Source organism: Choristoneura fumiferana, chromosome 5 (assembly GCF_025370935.1).
Source record: "Choristoneura fumiferana chromosome 5, NRCan_CFum_1, whole genome shotgun sequence".
Classification (NCBI taxonomy): domain Eukaryota; kingdom Metazoa; phylum Arthropoda; class Insecta; order Lepidoptera; family Tortricidae; genus Choristoneura; species Choristoneura fumiferana.
The window spans coordinates 16082958-16103789 of record NC_133476.1 but is presented as its reverse complement, the minus strand read 5'-3'; the positions used below and the strand labels follow the sequence as shown (position 1 = coordinate 16103789).

The 20832-nt window shown below is 35.6% G+C and overlaps 1 protein-coding gene across 1 annotated transcript; it reads left to right on the top strand.

Annotated features, from left to right (window-relative positions):
- Nucleotides 1-12435: 12435 nt before the first annotated feature.
- Nucleotides 12436-13560, top strand: LOC141427731 (uncharacterized). The gene has a single exon (XM_074087323.1). It carries the CDS (start codon nt 12436-12438, stop codon nt 13558-13560), a length of 1125 nt encoding a protein of 374 aa, XP_073943424.1.
- The last annotated feature ends 7272 nt before the right edge of the window (nt 13561-20832 follow it).

Genomic DNA, 20832 nt, shown 5'->3' with positions numbered 1-20832 from the left:
ATTAATTTATTGTTTTGGTACGAGTAAGACATCCATGTGTTATATAAATGTATTAGTACAACATAATATTACTTCGCGTCGATTCGCTGTTGATCTTAGCGTGCAATATTTTTATATTAAAAAAAACGTCAATAAGAAGTCTTCAAGTTTTATTTTACTTGATTGTAATTTTTGACGACTGTACTTGTATTGTCATCGAACTTACATAATTAATAAGTGTATACCAAATGTCAAGTTAATCCGACCACTGGAAGTGGGTCAAAATGAACTTGCAAGAATTGACCCAACGTAACAAGCAGGGCAAGTTAAATAAAAGCTTCCAGCGGGTGAATATTTTCAGGTTCAAGTCTCGATATTAGATTGGTGTGATATTAAACGTTTTTCATTATCCTTCTTTACCTGAAATCACTCTCGTATTTTAATATTCAACGCCAAATTTAAATATTAGAGTCCTTAATTTTTATTCCTATTATAAATGCCAAGTACCTCTCTAGAATAAAGAAGTAGCTGCCGATTACACCGAAGTAAATAGACATTGTATTATTAAAGAAATGAAATAACATGAAAATGCTAAAAAGGTACTTTGTTAAGTCTGTAAATTATTAAAGCTTTTAACTTAATATGCACCCAAACATGATTTATTTGGTGTAGAAAAAATACGTTTCTCTTTTCTATTCTATTAAAAAAACTAAACAGTAAATAATGGAGAGTCATTCATTATTGCTTCATTGTCAGAAAGTTTCGACCTTCTAGGCTTGAAGGCAGGCAAGGACGCAGCCTAAAGCGAGTGTACTAATAATACCGGGTTTTGCGTAGGTATTAAGCAGGTACCTAGTATATCTTGTGTCAACGATGAAATTTTTTCACGAAATAGGATTAAAGGTACCAATAATTTTCCACCCCACCCACTTCTTATAATACGTTCAAGAATCTCAGCAGCGCAAAAGAGACGAAAGGTCGGGCTTTAATAAAAGACTGCTATATAGGAATTGACGAAAATATGACTCCGCGAGAAATCCACTTATTACCACTTTATTGAATTTCCTGACATTTCACTTCGCGAAGGAGATTCCGAGGGAAACCTTTTCCATCTCAATAACGATGTTATATTCACGTAAAAACTTGAAGGTTTTGGCAAAACTGATAAGCCATATTGCCTTATACAATTTACCTAGGTACAAATGCTGGCCGGAGGTAAATGATATACCTACCTACTTAGGTACTAGGTATTTATTGTTAAATGAAATACTAGTTATAATACATTTGACCCAAAAAACTGGCCCAGTTTAGCCAAGAAAAGTTCTAAAATAAAGTTCTTATGGTGTTGTGTTCATCAAGTTCCGAGAGGCAACATTGAATTTTCATGGCGTTAAAAGTTACAGAACCGGTATTGGCTTTTGTATAGAAACTTCATAATCAATCAAGCAAAGTTCTGCCATGTAAATACTTGTTAGGGTGGCATAATAATTGCGGCTGCGGGAAGTTCGTCAAACTGCTTTGAAAAAAAGTTATATGGAACATTGATCATCTCAGAGTGTTACTTTAATAGGGTCTCTTTATAAGCGAGTAGCGTTATCGCCTTGAGAAAGTTTAATCGACCTTAAAAAATCCTTTGTTTGTAGAAGAACCGCTTTAGGCATTTTCTTAAGCTCACAAAGGAGGTCGAGGGACCCTTTCAATAGCAGTATAAAAAACTTTGTAATAAAGAGATCGAGGTGGAGTCGAAATTTTTCATTGTTACCGAGGGTTACTTTCAATTACTTTTTTGTAAAGAGCTCCGTTGGAAGTTACAGCAATAGCCCTGTTACCTAAGTTTTTGTTTGAATTCTCAACTTTTCACTATTAAACCAAAGTTACATTTTTTTTTTTACATAATTAGTCCATAGAAAGTAGAAATAATACTCAATTAAATAAAATTAACGCTGATATTTTTTTTTAAATAACGATCCAAGTGCTTATGACCACTATAGTTACTTAATTGTACTTTTATCGATTGTTTGTGCGATAATTAAACGAGGGAGGAGCTTCACAGTAACAGTGTCAAAATTATAGTCCTTGATTAAATACATAAACTGTAATCCGACTCAGATCAACAGTGAATGTCATATTTGCTGTGAGCAAATATGGAGGTTGTGAAATTTCTGTAGGATAACCCAAATAAAAAGCCAGCCAAGAAAGTGAAACAAATAAAAATGTCGGTTGACGTGTATTTACGCGCGTAAGTTGTTTGGTCTCGTTTTTAAAGAATATCTCAACTCCTATGCGATTGTGCAATCAAAGACGCAGAAAGGGCACAATTGAGAGATGAGGCAATACAAACTTCCCTTCAGAGAATTTCGGGGCGCTTCGCAAATATTCTCTAGATACTTTCGCTTAGGTACAATAAGCTTTTATCACTGGGTTCCATTATGTAATGGAGTCGTTATATAAGACAGTTTATATACGTTTGTTTCGTAGCTAAAATAAGATGGGTCACGATTAGAGAGGCCTTTTCCCTCGAACCGATTCGGGAACAATACTCACGATAAATGATTGTCTCGAGTCTCGAGCGAGCTCTGGTTTATAAATCCTGCTGATAGAAAAAAACCTACTGGGTAAAGTTTTAACGCTTTATTGGCCCCTATAATATTATAAATGCGCAAGTTTGTTTTAATGTTTTTATTATGTAACTATCTGCCAATTATGTAAGTGTTTTGTATGTTTAGCTAGATAGCAATGGAGACGTGGTGGTGTATACGGTAAGTCTTTATTATAAATAAACTAGCTGTTGCCCACGACTAAGTCCACGTAGAAGTATGAAAAATAGTTTACAACCTATTCTCAGTCCTACCGAATGTACACAAAAAATCATATAAATCGGTCTCACCGTTTCGAAGGAGTTTGGTCACAAACATTTTTGACCCGAGAAATTTAAATATTAGAGATAAATAAACTTTACAATAATATAGGTAATACATTAGAATAAAATATAGGCCACTTTTTATTCGGATATATTCATGGGATTGGTAAACATTTTTAAAATATCAACCGCTGGAACAGGGTAATGGATTTTAATTTGGCACGTCAAGCATGAGTCGGCTGTAGCGAAAATATTTATCTTAACTTCATTTGGGACCCCATATAATTTTTAATATAAGTAATTTAATTTTCATTATTTATTTCCCTTCTCGTGGCGGCAATAGAAATATTAGTATACCTCAATTTTTAGCTGTTTATCTTTTAAGGTTCTCGAGATACAGCCCCGTGCATTATGGACTAACAGTCAGACAGACAGCGAAGTGGCAGTAATATGGTTCCGTTTGTCACCTTTCGGTTACTTTAGAAACCCTACTGGCTACAAACCGATAAAAATAAATCAACGTTGTAACAAACAACGATTAAAGTGTTTTTAAGTACCTTAATTTGGACAAAGTTGCGAGCAAAGATTTCTACTCTTAGGGAGTCGATTTATTTGTTTACGCTAAGCTTTGCGTAATTCAAAAGGAAGGCAGTAAAACACCTTCCTTCCTTGAACACAGTAAAAGTATTTGGCCCACGTAGTAGGGAATTCTTACCGGGATTGAGATTATAAAACCGGCCAAGAGCGTGTCGGACACGCCCAAGATAGTGTTCCGTAGCCATTACGAAAAAAATCAAGTAATATTATGTGCGTTATAACACAATTAAAACACTTATTACAGTCTTAAAATGTATTACCAGAAAAAGAGCTTATCTTCACGGCACTTACGTCCTTTTGTTGAGAAGCGCAGTTTTTCGGCAATAACTCAAAATCATGTTGAAACCAATTTTCGTTGAAAGTATTTATTAAGCGTTACCTTTCCATATTTTTTGCATATTTTTTGGACAAACGGTTTACAAGATAGAGGGGGGAGGACACAATTTTTGCTACTTTGGGAGAAACCTTCACTTAATAAAAAAGTTTGTTCCAAAGCCACTACGAAAAAATTAAGTTATATTTTTCTAAGGATTTCGTATTTTGTACGGAATCTTCCAAGTTTAGGTATATTTTATACCTTAGGCTGCTATTTACTCTTAAACTACTAATAATTGTCAAGAAAACTTAGCCGTTATAGTTTTCCTAGAAAGTTTGATATACTTACTACCATACTGATTTTTTTTAAAATTTTCCTCCCACCGGTTTAGAATTTAGAAGGGGGACGCTCGATTTTAATGCAAATTTGGACTTTAAAGTTGAATATTTCGCGAACAAATCACTGAATCAAAAAATCGTCTTAGCAACCCCCTAAAAGTTTTAAAATACCTATTCAACGATACCCCACACCAAAGGGTTGGATAAGAAAAAAAAACACCCAATTACGTCTATGGGACGTACCCTAAAAAATTTTTTTTTAATTTTTTATTGTAGCATTTTGTCGGCATACTTTACATATATATCCGTGCAAAATTACAGCTTTCTAGCATTGATAGTCCCTGAGCAAAGCCGCGGACGGACAGATAGACAGACACACAGACATGGCGAAATTATAAGGGTTCCGTTTTTACCATTTTGGCTCCGGAACCCTAAAAAGAGGGCTTTCAAAATCAAGTATATTTCGGGTTAACCGTTTCAGCTTCTTACTTATAAACGCGTCGCTAGAGACGTCCAATTAAACGAGAAGCACAAATTAATGGCTTCTGTCCATAGTTTCCCGTTCTTCAAGAGTTTTCGCTGTTTGTGAATTATCTTTGTTATTAGGGAAATATTAGCTATCGTGTAGGTAACTATATAACAAACATACGAGTAGGTACAGACTTGTCGGTACTTATACGTAAATGAGTTGAATATTAACGCGACTACGGCCTCTTTTAGTACCTACCTACCTATGTACAATATTTATTATTGTCTTTATTTGGTAAACCCTATCAACAGCATAAATGAGCAATGGACTTGTAAAAATATTATTAAAGTCAAGTTGCAGAGTAGTGCTAGTAGTGTAGGAATGCTTGGACGTCACAAATCCTTGTATCCAAGACGTTAAGTCTCATTTGAAAATTAGTTAGTCGTCGACTCCGTCCAACTTGGGGTGAGAAGTGAACCCAGACTTCGGTTGCGGGTGGGCGGGCCCTAGGGCGGACGTCATTTGATAGAGGCGAGCCTAAGCCAAGTACCTGCTCGTTCGACCCGAGCAGGAAACGGTAAAGCTGAGCTTCATTCAGGCGTAAGCGATCATGCCTTTCGTACCGCTCTGCTTTCAGAGTAGGAGCATGAAGGGCATGAGAGTCGACGTGAGGGCACATAACCCCGGCTGGCTGGCCAGGAACGTGGGGCGCTTCGGTGTCTATGAGGAGTAAACCTCTGTAAATAATCCGGCACCAGCAGGGGAGGGGGGGAGCTGACCCTGCATTGCACGGTGTTGACATAAGGAGCCCCATCCTTGGCGGCCAGCGGGCATCGCGGTGTCAGTTTATGCTCCCGTAGGAAGGATCCTATGTATAATGACGATGAAGGAACTCGTGTGGTTTTTAGTTGGTATTCCTCTCGTGCATAAGTATGTAGATACCCTCTTGTTTCCCTGAATAGAGCTGGATGGATAACTCCTTATTTTCCATACTGTAAAGTAAACGGTTTCAATAATAGTACTTATAAAGGCTTGGAAATGCTTCGGAACTGACGATCTTCCATCAGCTCCTTTCTTTTCTGAGTTGACAAGAGGCAAACAGGAAATCCTTACTAAGCGTTTTTGCTCGCTTTTTATAATCCTGTCCAGTTTAGGAGTGGAATTCCCAGTCGTAAATCTTTATAAGATGAATGGACATTTTCTAGGCTGCCGTGCACTTTCGAGCACCATGTCATATACTTATATCTTTGTTTGCTACCAGATTACATAAAAAAGTGAATAGGTATGTTAAGTAAGCTAATTACTCATTCTAGTAAGCTAATCACACATCGCTCACTAACAAAAGTAAGATGAATTGGCAATTCGGAACGTTATCTATAAAGACATTCCAACACCATAAAGTTATTTTGTGGGATATTGGCAAATTCTGCCTTCCTGAGATATTCTATTAATTCCATTTAACGCCAGTTTGGAGCTGGCTCATGGCTGCGGGCAATCCTGATGATTATTATTAAAGTTTGCTTGTGACGTAATTGTGCTACCTAAATCTATTTGATTAACCACTCTGACTTGGTGGCCTGGTTATTTCAAAAGTATTGGGAGGGTGCGAAGTACTAGGTGGGGGTAATGAAATCTATCGCAGCGCTCATAGTGGCCAAAAGAAGAAATAATCTAGGCTCTGTCATCTGTCATACTCATATGAATCTGACATTAACAAAGCAATTTGTATAGACTTTAACTACCTAATTTTAGTAATAGATGTTTGTGTTATGATGCGAGCTTGAATTATTGAACACTGTCCCTGTTTTGTTCTTAATTCCCCTACATCTCGGACATGTCCAGCAACAATTTTCCTTACGGTTTGTGGTTGAAATTTTATATTGAGTGATATTCACAAAAACGATCTTCAAAATGATACTCATTTTGATCTGAAAACGATATTTAATTTCTTACTGGCGCTTTTGTCCACCCAAATCACGGTATCACAGTAATTTTGTATTATAAATTAATACGTTACTTATAGGTTTGGTTTTTGTCACGATGTCCCGAAGCACAGCCCGAAGGAATTTTAAAACGCCAGAGCATCAGAGCCAAAAAAAGTTGCGGACGCTAGGTGGCGCTGATGACGTACACAGAGCTATGAGGCCAAAGCCAACATGAAGGGGCCTTTGGTACCAGACTAAAAGTAAGATGGGTGCAACTATGGAGAGCTTCTAAGCAGATAGTCCTCCAGAGTTGCCAAACTATTGCCGTGGGGTTCAAGTGCTGGGATAGTATTACGGGATATATATGCAGTGAAAAAATGGACACCTTATTTTGATATCTCAGACATCGAAAATTTTATTATTAGGTACTCGTATTTAGTCTGGAGAAGTATAGCACTGCTGATAAAAGGCCTCATCCAAATTTTGCCATTACTTTTGACATTATTCGCAATAATTATTATTAAAGAGCACGCAGCAAAAAAGATTGTTTTCATTGAAAGAAAAAACTGTCGGTCCATTTTGGTTGTACGTTTATGTATCGCTAATATAAGAGACATCCCATCCTTGTTCTAAATACCTTCTTTCACTAACTGAGTAATTGAAAAGGGAACTAATAACAATCTACCAGTACCCTTAGTGTAAGTTTTCGGTTACAAAATAAGTCTCGATCGCGTTCGCGTTAAAATCTCAATTTGTATGGAAACACGAACATCGCAAACGTTCCGCTAGAGGCGCTGTTCGTGTTTGCATACAAATTGAGATTTTAACGCGAACGCGATCGAAACGTATTTTGTAACCGAAAACTTACACTAAGGGCACAGACGTCGAGTACGTGCACAGCTAACGAAATGAACTGGATTAAAAGAGTTTTAAGACCACGAATCTCGGCCTACTAATTAGTGGAACCGCCACCGCCGTTGACCTAGTTAGCCGTCAAAAGGGAACTGCCTCACAGTTTCTTTTCAAATACTCCTACACTTAAAAGTTATGTTCTCTTAGTTATTCTTTACCAAGTCTAAAGAAGATTTTCATGGGCTAAATAAGCAAGATAAGATAAAATTGGACAGACTACAGGTATTTTATTCAAGGTGCTTAGAACTTAATTTACAAGTTGACAGAAAATTGTTTTTACCAAGAATTCTATTTATGTTGCCTTAGCCTCAACGAGCACTCTAGAAAGAAATTATTTGATATTATACAGTTATTATAATACTATTACGGCTAGCAACCTGTCACTATTGTACCGTTTTTGTCAAACTTAAAACCTAAAATTGCTAAAAGTGGCTCCGAAGCGGTAACGTTTCGTGTGCTCTGCCTACCCCATTTGGGTATACAGGCGTGATGTTTGTGTGTGTGTGTATTACGGTAAAAATTTATTATATAAACAGATGTTGTAAATGGTAAATCACTTGAACTAGAACTTTATTCTAGCTTACTTAGATAAATTTACTTAGCATGTGGAAAAGCTTATATATACGTGTATTATAAACACCCAAACGTGGGACCTTAGGTCGTGGCCGCACTGAAAAAAGTACGGTTAGCGGCAGGAGCTTCGCTTGATGCAGAGATGACATAGACATATCTTAATGATTAATGAACGAACACATGGAGCTGCTTTGTGATTCCCTTAACGAATCTCGTTTGACTAGACTCGTTCGCTCTTAGGTATTATACAGAACGGTGTCTACACGAACAGCGTCAACAGAATTTGACTCCGTGTAATGGCTGCGAGCGGACGGGTCAAAGTAGGTATGATTGTCTGCTTACGCAGCGATAATTTGGAAGTTTCCGCAAACGAGGTTCATTTATAGAATCACAACTCTTTGCTAAACTAGGTTCATGCGAAATCACCTGCGGAGGTCGCAGATATTTTCAAAGTTTGAATCGGTCAATTTATTATTGTTGATCTCGCAAGTGACTCATAAACAAAGACTCCCTCGCCGACACCCGTATAGTCGTTCGTCAAATCTCAAATATAGGTATAATATTTTTGCATAAAATATTATTTTAACGAAATATAAAATTACCGGTATTCTTATTTAACCCACACCTCTTGGGGTACATAAAAGCGGGGAAAATAGGAATAGTATTAACTAACCAACTCTACCTATTATGTAGTATTAACGCTTGCAGGCATGTTAGCTAGCAACTCAGGTGTGACCTTAACCTTAACGTGGGCACTGAGCTTACAGGCTGATTAATTTCATTAAGGTGAGAGAAATTACGTAGATATTTTCATCAACGTTAGTCCCAGGAAAATACACACGAAAAGGTCTCTTATAAACAAGTTGATAAAAATGTTCCTCAAGTTTATAAGAGTTAATAAGGGGCAAGTTTAATGAGATCTTTTTCAGACATCCCGGATTTTCCGAGAAAATAAGAAATTATTTCGTTTCCACCGGTAAACATTTTTTCTATCTCGAGAGCTAGAAAATTAAAAAAACCGGTCAGATGCGACTCGGACTGGGATACAAAAATACCTATAGTATTTTTATTAAAAACAGAGTATTTTTCGCGGATTAGTGATTTTCGCGCTTTTTTCTTTATTTCACACTGTTTTAGACGCGGTCATTACATTCGGATTTTGCTTCGCGTACCTTGATTTTAGAGAAGCTCGATATTTCGGCACAGTTGCATGCACCATGATCACGAGACGACGTATATCGAGCTTCTCTAACATCAAGGTACGCGGAATAAAACCCGAATTGAATCACAATATTTTTCTTCATTTGTGCTGTAAGACCTAATTTCTTTTTAGATTTTATAATTCCATGTCAACAGGAAGTACCTACCCCAGAGATTTTTATTTGAAGACTAGATTATAAAGTGGTTTGAGAAACTGAACACACTTTAGGTCCCCAGGTTCGATTCGTAGTTGAGTTTGGTTGATAATGCATGCAAAATACGAATGTTTGTGCTTGAGTCTTGGATGTATAAAGTAGATTGTACAACAAGGGCATAAAACGAGCCATTTTACTCGAGACGTTCATATAGCCACCCGAGCCGGTACGGCGAGGGTTGATAGACACGTCAAGGGGAAAATGGGTTTAATGCTCGAACACTCTGTTTTCACTTCGATGGCAAGGGAATGAAATAGCAACAATGAAACAATTGTGCATTACTATATATATATAAAAAGAGTATGAGTATAATAATAACTTTTTAGTTTTATTGATTTATTTTGATTGATTTGATTGATTTTTAGTTTAATTTAAATTAAAAAAATATATATAGTAACTTCTTTGTTTGTGGCTGTTTATAAATGATTGCCTTGGTCTTAGACGAAGATTTTACCTACTTTATGCACTAGAGCATAAAAAGTTATTTTATGGGGTACCTAGTGTGGTACATAGATAACATTTTCATAATACTTTGGCTCGTTATAAAATTAATAAAAAGGAACAATAATGTAATAGGAAAGGTTGTAATTATCTTTTATTAAAACGTCTACCCCAAAATTCTTAGCTACAAACTTGTCTACATTGTCTCTGGTTTGGGTAGCCATCAATAAAACAGGATTATCCTCCGACCTAAATACTCGTAGAATATAAAGGCAGGAGGCGCGTGGGCATCGGATAATCAAGACCCAATTTATAATGACCCGGTTTGTCTGGTGATTGTAGGTCCCGTTTCATCCGAATACTGTCTAAAATAAGCGGATACAGATGTAATAAATAATGTTTTGCTTTGAATATTTGCGTTTTAAACCATTTTAAATCTATTAAAGTAGCTCAAAAATTTCCTAAAGTAGCCCCGGTTTATTTACCGTTGGACCTTAGCATCCCAATATTTCCAACACAGTGTAGTGTAGTACACATAGAACAAGGAATAAAAGTAATGCATTTTTCTCAAACATGCTATGCGATGTAATGTTGTGTTAATTAAAACAGGCTTCAAAATATACTCTTGCAAGATGACAGTCATTTGTTTCAATGCAAAACGTCAAATGTTCACGATAAAGGCCATTCATTATACACGACTTGAAATTAAGATTCTGAATTTCTATGGTTCATTTATTAGTTACTCAATAAAATCACAGGACTATGAATATTCTATATGTAAATATATAAATATATTGCCAACGCGCTTGGATAATTTAAAACGGGATGAGCCTTTGACGTACCTTTACCTGCAAGTTTTTTTGCCAAATCGTCCGGGGGGCGAGGAAACACGTACACCAAAACAAAATCGTGACACAAATGTAAAAAACGCACACCAATGGACATTTTGTCGTGATCACACTGATTTTCAAATAAACACACTCGAACTAGTGATGTGGCATGTGTAAAGACCGATTATAAATTGAATGGGCATCGAAGAAAGAATGATGACTGAAATTAAGTGAATATATTTTAAATGAAAGAGGTCATCATTAAGTAGTAAAATTTTCACGAATTTTAATAGTTTCTCACTGCAGATTCACCTACTCGTGTTTTTATTCCAGAAAATTGTAGAAACCTGATTAATTGGGAACTTTTAGGTTTCCATAGGTTACCATAGGTTTCATCAAGGTTTCAATGATGATCCATGTTATATTTTTTATCGATAGTAGACTTGTAATGTAGCTCACTCCTGTAGATATATATCACATTCCGTTTTTTTGTAAAAATAAATTGAAAGTTTATTTCGGCAAACCACACGTTTCGTGAGACTAATGGGTTGTGTGTCTTGTTCCGTTTGATAAAAAAAGCTCGGATTGACAGCTGTCAGTTGTCAAATGTCGCCATACGTACGTACGTGTGTGTATGCGTATGTGTCGTTGTACGGGCGACATTTGACAACTGACAGAGCTATCAATACGATCTCTTTTTTTAAATCAAACAGGCCAAGCCAAGGCACAAAACTACTAACTGTAAACTGTATTATTAGCTGTAAAGCTAGGAATTTCCTGCACAGTGTTAATAAGTGTTGTTAGGTGCTAGCGACCGCAAGGTAATCTTTCAAATGTCGTACAAATTCCTATGAAATAAATACATATACATAAAGTTGTATATATCTAAACGCGTAGGCGTAACAATAGAGTTGTTCTGATGATGAAGTTCGGAGAGGAGGTCTGTGCACTACAGCGGGACGTATATAGGCCAAGATGATGATGAGACTACTCCGAGCTCCATAGATTTAGATAGATTTATGATGGCGACTGTACACTATCAGTAGATTAAAACGTTATCCATACTAATATTATAAATGTGAAAGTGTATGCGTTTGTATGTTTGTCCGGATTTCACGTCGAAACGGAGCAACGTATTGATGTGATTTTTGACATAGAGATAGTTTATAGGCCAGAGAGTGACATAGGCTACTTTTTATCCCGGAAAAATGCACAGTTCCCGAGGGAACAGCGCTCGATAACCGAATTCCACGCGGACGAAGCCGCGGGCAAAAGCTAGTTACAGAAAAGAATTACAAATATAATTTTCATGAACATGCTTAGGTATTGTATAATTTTACAGTACATTTTCTTTTTTTATTTGTTAACACTTCGAAACAAGATAGCTCGAAATGATGTGAGCATTTGATGTTCGATATTTTAAGAGCCCAGTACCCGGTCTGCGGCAAAATTGAATCCTTTGGTCTTTAGTTACGGGTTGTTTCGGAAAAATCTGTTAAAAATTTATTCCAAAAAAACTCTGCAACAAAAAACAACCACAAAAAGCTGTAAGTAAAGTTAAAATAAACCGCAGGATAAACTTCATTCACTTCGTTCGTTCATTCATTTAGTTCGTTTGGGTCCATCACTACCCTTGTACCTACCTAGCAACGGTTTGTTGGATTCTGGCGGGAACTCTTAAACGAAGCGCGCGCTCTGAGTTTTATTTAAGTTGTTTTTGCGATCTATCTTGATTTTATCAGCTGAAAAGTTATGAAAAGTGTTCAAAACGTTTCTAAACATGATTGGTGACGAAGGAGGAGGCGATAGCCCTCCAGTTATCAAGGCCAGGAAAAGGGCATCAGTGCCCGAGGAGAATGGAGAAGGCTCCAACGAGGATGATTTGTATTTACCCTATCTAAAGCCTAATTATAAAAGGTTGTATCCCGAAAATTCGTTAAATGTCGAATTTAAAGTGTTCATTGAGAGCAAGGACAATAAGGAAAAGCTAGGTAACAAAAGTCCAATTTACCTGAACCATATTTTTGCTGCGGAGGTGAAAGGTGTGGTGGCCATTCGCAGAATAAATGCGAATAAAATAACAGCGATCTTCAAGCAGTATAATACGGCGAACAACTTTTTAAACAATACCAAATTCATGGAAAAATATAACATGAAAGCTTATATCCCGGCTGCGCAAATAGAACGAACGGGCATAATACGGTATGTACCACAAAACATTTCCAATAAGGAGTTGTACAGTAAACTGTCTTCCAGCTTCGACATCGTCGCGGTACGGCGCTTTACTAAAAAAGTCGGTCAGAATAGGGTACCTCTACAGACAGTGAGTATTACATTCCTGTCAAATACATTGCCAGATAGTGTGCAATACGATCTGTTTTCCTACAGAGTATTTGACTATGTCCCACCCTTACAGCAGTGCTATCGCTGCTTCAAATTTAACCACTCTGCAAAAGTATGCAACGGGAAGCAGCGATGCAGCTGCTGTTCAGGTGAACACTCGTACAAAGATTGTGACAAACCAACTGAGCTCTGCTGTATAAATTGTGGTGGAGCTCACTTAGCTATTTCTAAAATGTGCCCCATTAAAATGAGAAAAATCCAAGAAAAGAAAACCAAAATAACTTATGCAAGTGTTACAGACTCTAAAAGGGATGAATTTCCTCCATTGATCCAAAAACCTATCTCGAAACAACCACAAGACACTACAATAAACAACAATTCCAAAAACCTGGCATCCACAGGCTCTCCCTCAAAAATAGTTGACTTAAAAAATCTTTTAATGACCAATAACGATTTGACAATGACTATTGTGCGCACTCTAATAGCGATTGCTAACAAAGCAGACGATTCTCCAGTTACGACGAAATCTATCAAAGATTTACTTTTCAAAAACCTGCCTTAATTAATGGATCTAGCTACAACTTCACAACTTCGTATCGCTCAGTTTAATATTCAAAGTCTTCATAATAAAAAACCCTTACTAATAAATTTTTTACACAAAAATAAAATAGATATATGTCTTCTTAACGAAACCTGGTTTTCAGATACCCGTATCACCAACATTCCAAATTACAATTTACATTTTCGCAATGCTGATAATGGTCATGGCGGTGTCGCTATTTTAATAAAGCCATCATTTAAGTACAAGCCTCTACAAACTACTTTTTACGAAGATATTCAATCTATAGCAATATCAATCTCTACAGAAAGTGGTGACCTTACCATTTTATGCGTGTACTGGCCTCCAACAGACAGAAATATAAGAATAGATAGATTACGTAGCATAATAAATAATTTACCTAAACCAATCTTTGTATCAGGAGATTTTAACGCACATCATATTGCCTTTGGCTGCGTATCTACAAAAGGTCGCGGTCAACAATTATTCGATTTAATCGACGATTTAAATTTGTGTATCCTTAATGATGGTAACTTTACTACAATAAATTATCCTAATTGCAACCCCTCTGCAATAGACATCAGTTTTACAAGTCCGAATATAGCACCACTTTGCGCGTGGTCTGTAAGCGATGACAACATGGGTAGCTACCATTTTCCTACTATAACAAATATTATAATGTCCGTTGATAAATATCAAATTAATGCCCCAATGGAAAAGTTTCTATACAATAAAACTGACTGGAAAAAGTACTGTGAACTTTCTAAAGAATATTTTAAAGATATAGTGTTAGATGCTCAAAATCCACTCAAGACTTATGACCAATTCTGTTCGCAGCTTAACTCTCTAAAATTAAATTGCATTCCTAAATTTACTAAAACTTCTAACTTTAGAAGTAAGCCTCCTGCACCTTGGTGGAACAGTAAATGCGAACAAAGTGTCATTGATTCATATGAAGCATTAAAATTCTATAGAAACAATCCTAGTGTAGAAAATTTCATTAAATACAAAAAACTAGATGCTATTAAAAAAAGAACAATAGCAGAAGAAAAAAAGTGTAGTTGGAGAAGGCTTTGTGGCAGTTTTAACAGAACTACCCCTATTAGTTTAATTTGGAAATATATTAAAATGTTTAAAAGAATTAAAACTACTAATAAATCTCTTAATGATGAATTTATTGGCCCTTTACTGGATAAATTAACAAACAATGATAATCACAATTCCACTGAGAATCTTGAAAATTATTTTTGCCTTAACAACAATCGCGATTCATCTAAGTTTTTGCTTGATCCTTTTTCATGGAGAGAATTCATCCACAGTTTACAGTCTCGTAAAAATACAACGCCTGGTCTAGATGATTTTCCTTATATACTGATTAAGAATTTGGATCTTTCAGTTCAAAAGCTATTTCTAAATATCCTTAATTCCCTTTGGGTACTGCAAATCATACCACAGTCATGGAAAACACAATGTGTCATTCCAATACATAAGCAAGGAAAACCACCTGAAGACGCAACTTCTTATCGCCCAATTTCTCTGTCTTCATGCTTAGGTAAAATCTTTGAGAATATGATTAAAACTCGGCTTGATTATTTTATAGAAGCCAATTCCGTTATCCCTCCAATTCAGTATGGTTTCCGTCGCGGAAGAAGTTGTGCCGACAGCTTTGTCTCTCTCATCGAAGACCTGAAAAATGCAAAATGTAATAAATCTAGTGTTGCTTGTGTTTTCTTAGATGTACAAGGCGCTTTTGATAATGTAAGTCCCTCAATTCTTGTACAAGTTATGTCTAGCCTACAAATACCTGGCTTATTGTGCAAATGGATTTATAACTTTTTAACAGATAGGACTTTGTATATAAGACATAACAATAATATGTATGGACCTCGAACTGTATCCAAAGGTACAATGCAAGGAGCCACATTATCTCCATTGCTGTATAACTTATATACAAGTGAAATTTGTAAATATGTAAATATGAATAATGTTAAGGTACTACAATTTGCTGATGACTTAGTCATATACAGCATTAATTATAATATTGATCAAGCTATTAACTATGTTAATAAAGCCCTCAAAGATCTGCACTCTTATTATAACAACATACTAAAATTGAAAATTAACCCTTCTAAGAGTAGTGTATTATTGTTTACAAAAGACAATCCAACTGATGTTATAACTTATAATGATGAGATCATTCCAAATGTTCCCCAACATAAGTTTTTAGGAGTGGTAATTGATACTAAACTAACTTTTGAAATGCACATTAAATATATATTATCCAATGCATTAAAAGGATTTAACATTATGAAATGCCTAGCTGGAGTAACATGGGGCGCTGATCCCCAAACATTATCTTGTTTGTACAAAGCTATTGTAAGAAGCCACTTTGACTATAGTTGTTTTGCTTATATAAATAGCTCACACACTAAAAAACTAGATATTTTACAGAACAAAGCTATCAGAGTAATATCAGGTGCCATGTGCTCTACACCTGTTAGAGCAATGGAAGTGGAAACTGCTACAATGCCACTCATCCTTAGAAGATTATTGTTGTTCATGAGATTTTGTGCCAAGATTATTTCACAAAATAATAATTTAGTTATAGAAAGTATATTACCTGGCCAAAGGGCAATCGCAGCTCCACTGCTGTCTAGCAGTGATCTTCTGGCTTGTAAGTCACCCAAGCTCAGTAACATCATTCTGGAAACTAAAAATGTTTGCTCTAAAATTTACACTAGTAGTATTTCTCCTTGCTACTCATTTCCATTTACCAGTGTGGCCTTTGAAATTTCAGTTATCAGTGATAAAGTTCATAGTAATCAGGAGCTTCTAGAATTTCTACACAAAAACAGTAAATACTGATACTCTCTATACTGATGGCAGTAAGGGTGAGGGGTATGTTCGTAGTGCAGTATATGATCCGCAAATTAAGTTTTCTCAAAGTTTTGTACTAGACAACAATTGTAGCATATTCACTGCAGAAGCATACGCTATTATTGAAGCGCTTAAACGTATCTCATGTGTAAATAATTATAAGGATTTTCTAATACTATCTGACTCACTTAGTGTAATTAAATCGCTAGAAAATTTCAAAATACATTACAAAACTAATTATTTATTATACAAAATTAGGAATATTTTGTACAGCTTCTCCCTAAAACAGATCGAAGTATCCTTTATGTGGATTCCTTCTCATAAAGGAATAACTGGTAACGAAATCGCAGACCAGACTGCTTTCAAAGGATTAAATATGTTGGATGTACAAAATATAGTGCACGTCCCTCTGACCGACTTTTATAGTACGTTTCGCAGAGATGTAAGAAGATACTGGACAGACATGTGGAAGAAAGATCAAGAAGAGAAAGGAAAATGGTACGGAAATATTCAAACTGATTTACCCGTCAAGCCGTGGTACCATGATTTGAAGATTGCCAGTCGGGATTTTATAACTATCATAAACAGGCTTCGGTTTGGTCATTGCAATGCACCATTCCACTTGTACAGGCTCGGTATTGTTAACACTAATAATTGTTCTGCGTGCAATAACGCCGTTGGAGACCTAGACCATATTATATTCAAATGTCATAGCTATGCACTAGACAGACTGATACTTGCCAGCGAAATAATTCAAGCTGAAGAATCCTCCCGCCGCCTCACTGACCTATTGAAAAACACAAATTGCTTCGTTCCTCTCTACAAATATATTAAAAATACAATTGGAAAAATATAGTGAAATAAGTGAATTCAAGTGATCAAAAACAAGACTTCTAAAATAAAGACTTGGCTTAAAGGTCTCGTTACCAAGCCACAATCTCCAAAAAAAAAAAAAAAAAAGCAACGGTTTGTTATTACTCTGTCATTTACGTTATAAATTAAATTTGTTATATTAACGTTCTGGTAGCGTAAAATGATGATTAAATTACTTACGTGTGATAAGAAACGCCGTCTTTCGTAACGCTAGACTTTGTCGACCTGGTTTTGCACGAAATCACTGTACAAGACACCATTTTCTATGAGCTGTGTTCACCAGCACGGACAATCAAAAATGGCAACCTGTCACGGCTAACTTTGATTTTATAAACGATGACGGGCAAAGTGCCCAGGTAGCATGGCAAAGGCTCATCCCGTCTTAAATGATCTAAGCCGATGCGTTTTACGTCAAATTACAATTTATTTTAAATTATAAAGTATTAATGTAGCTGATCAAAGGGGCGGGGCTACAGTTCGTGGTTAATGGCCCTAAAACTGAACAGCAAATACTCAAAAAAAAAGTTTTCGCGGGAAAATTGACAAGTGTCATTGTCTTTTTTTTTTGATTGACTGGACTTGGGGCTTAGCAGCTTAGCCATTTTGCAAGTAAGTCCCATTGTTATTTCAAAAGTTTCGTTTAGAAAGGTGATTTGATTATTTTGGGATTATTTTAACGTTTTAAAAATACATGTTAGAATGAGATAAAAACTTATTGTATAGATGGTGGTGACTATGTAGAAGATAGTAGTTATAATTTCAGTCTGGTACAATTGTAGTTGTCTTACGAATAAAACATTAATTTCTAGGAGTTTTAATTTATTTCAGTGCATGTTTGAGAAAAGCACTACCTATAAAAACATCGGCGTGAAAGAATATGCCTGCCTCGTATGTATATATATCGCACACCTAGATCAAAACAGTATTAACTCAAAATTGGTGTATTTTTAGTTAATAGTATATTCGACATCTACAGATGATGCCGCGTCAGCCAATAAAACAGAACCAAAAATATTCCAAAAACTCGCCGATAGGTGGCTTTGTAAGACCCTTTTGCACGTGGCGGTGCCTCACCCCCCCACCCGCAAGACAGTAGCATCATTAGTTCCCGACCGAACACAACGCTGAGTGCATGCTAGCACTTTGATTTAAAACCGATGTATTTCGAGGTAAGACTGTTTTGTTAACTGATGAATGTAATTATTTAAGTATTATTTCGAGTTGTTACAGTTTTGATGAGTTGGCGTTGCACGACTGATGGATAATAAATTGTTCAAATTAGAGTTAACACTGTTTTGATGACCTAGGTAAGATATTTCTCTATGATTATTTTTAGTTATATCTGTTTTCATGGTTTTAATTATTGCTTTTGAATTGCGTCGCTTTTGTTGAATGAGAATTTATTCTTAATTATAATTTGAACTAACACAGATGGACGACTCTTTTAAGTTTCATAAAACGCAGTAATTTATGTTGAAACTGTTTTAAATGTCACTTGTGTTATGATTTGCTAGGCATGTTTGAGTTTTATCATTTTTGAGTTAATACGCTTTTTATGGTTAGTAAATAAACCTTTAATAATTTAAATACTTGTTTTAGAAATATGAAGGGACGGGGCCGGATATTCGTGCAAATGGTTAAAGAAAAAGAAAAAGAAAATGTTAACCCTAATATGCCGTCTCAAAGAGTTTCAAATGGAAAATAGCTTTTTAAGGGAAGAGTTACCGATGTTGACCGGTCAAATGGAACAAAATTCATCACCTGAGGGTTATTTTTCTGTTTCAAATAACCCAATGGCCCAGTCAATTGAGATCCAACGACCTGATTATTATATTTCACCAATACGAAGTGACGACAGTGACATCATTATTTTTGAGAAGATTTTAACACGACTGATCTCAAGTGTAATTTAAGTGTTTTTTGATAATTAAGGAAGAATTATTTGTAACATTTTTTTCGTAGAGCTCATTCATAGATTTCGTAGATTCATTTGATTTCATTTGCCTTGTAAAAGTTTATGATAATATCTAGTGTAAAATTCATTATTTTCATTTAAACCTCATAAAACGTTCCAAATATCAAATAAACTACTCTCTTAATGAATGGCTTACTATCATTTTTATTGTATCAAAATCGAATTAATTCAAAAAGTAGTATACAAAACAGTTCCAACTAAAAATAATTACGGAAATCAAATACACTTAATTCTAAAAAACTGTAACAACTGAAAAACGGTATTTAATTTATCTTTTACATGATTTTAAATTTTAAATTATGAATACATCAACTTACAATCTCAGTTTGCTTTACAAAATTCAACAAATAAGCTTCTATCGTGTATAGTTTTCTCAAATCAACATTTTTGCCATTTCTGAAAAAAACGATTTTTTGAGTTAATACTGTTTTAATCTAGGTGTGCGATATATATAAACATACATGTGGGATCGTGTGAAGGAAAACACACTTTAAAACGAAAGTAAAAAAGTTTATTATAAAATTAAATATGGAATACTTTGAACACAGGAGAAAACAGAAAACACAACTAGCGCCTATAGGCTCAGCCGATCGTAACTCATCCTTTTCACTTATTAGCTCCTCTCATTCATTCCACACAAGTCTTCGGTCATTTGTTTACATCAAATCATTCGTTCTCAAATCCACCCTCAGTCCCACATACATACTCGGCCTGCAAGGTTTTCTTTCCCGGCCTCTGCAGTAAAGTACTATTTATTCCTACGTCTATGAATAATTTATAACCGAAAGCAATGAATTTTATTGCGTGCCTTACTTAAAAATCGATGATTTCAATATCCGACAGGCCGACTAGATAAGGTCAGACATGTCACATAGTACTTACCGATAAATAAATAAAACATGTCGCCCGTCCATTAGTCGGCTACCTACTTGATTTATACTCCGTCTATTTTTACACAAATGTTCAACTTTCGTAATAAATTATACCTACCATATCTCAACTGTAATAATTATGAAGGGATAAAGTTTTATACCTTTCATTTTTGTTGATCCTTCGGGGATCCTTTGAAATTTCTTTGTAATATAATCTACCTGTAATAAAAGCCTAAGTGGACGGTCACGCAAAGTAATAAAACCTTTGATGTTGGGAAAGTAAATAAAAACGTGATTTGTTGCTCAAACACGTAATAGTGTTCAAATTTGCATGTAGAGTTTCGGAATTGCAATGTGAGCCTTACGTTTTACACCTTTGAGTTACGCTTATTTACTCACGTGAAACAGCTATTTAACTTGTTAACTAACTTACTAAAGCTTGCTAGAAGTATAAAATACTTAAAAGCACAATTAAGATCTCTCGTGACGGCAATGTTCGGTGCTCATGTTCGGTATTCCGAGAGCAAGTTGGAAGTATTGTAACTTAACTGACTTAAAATAAAGAAGAATTTTCAATTGTAGTTTTTTTTAGGTTCGTATGTTAGTCGATTCGTCAAAGACAGCTTAACCAATTTAAAAAAATATTTTTGAAAGGGAATTTGTGTGGAGCTTGTCAAG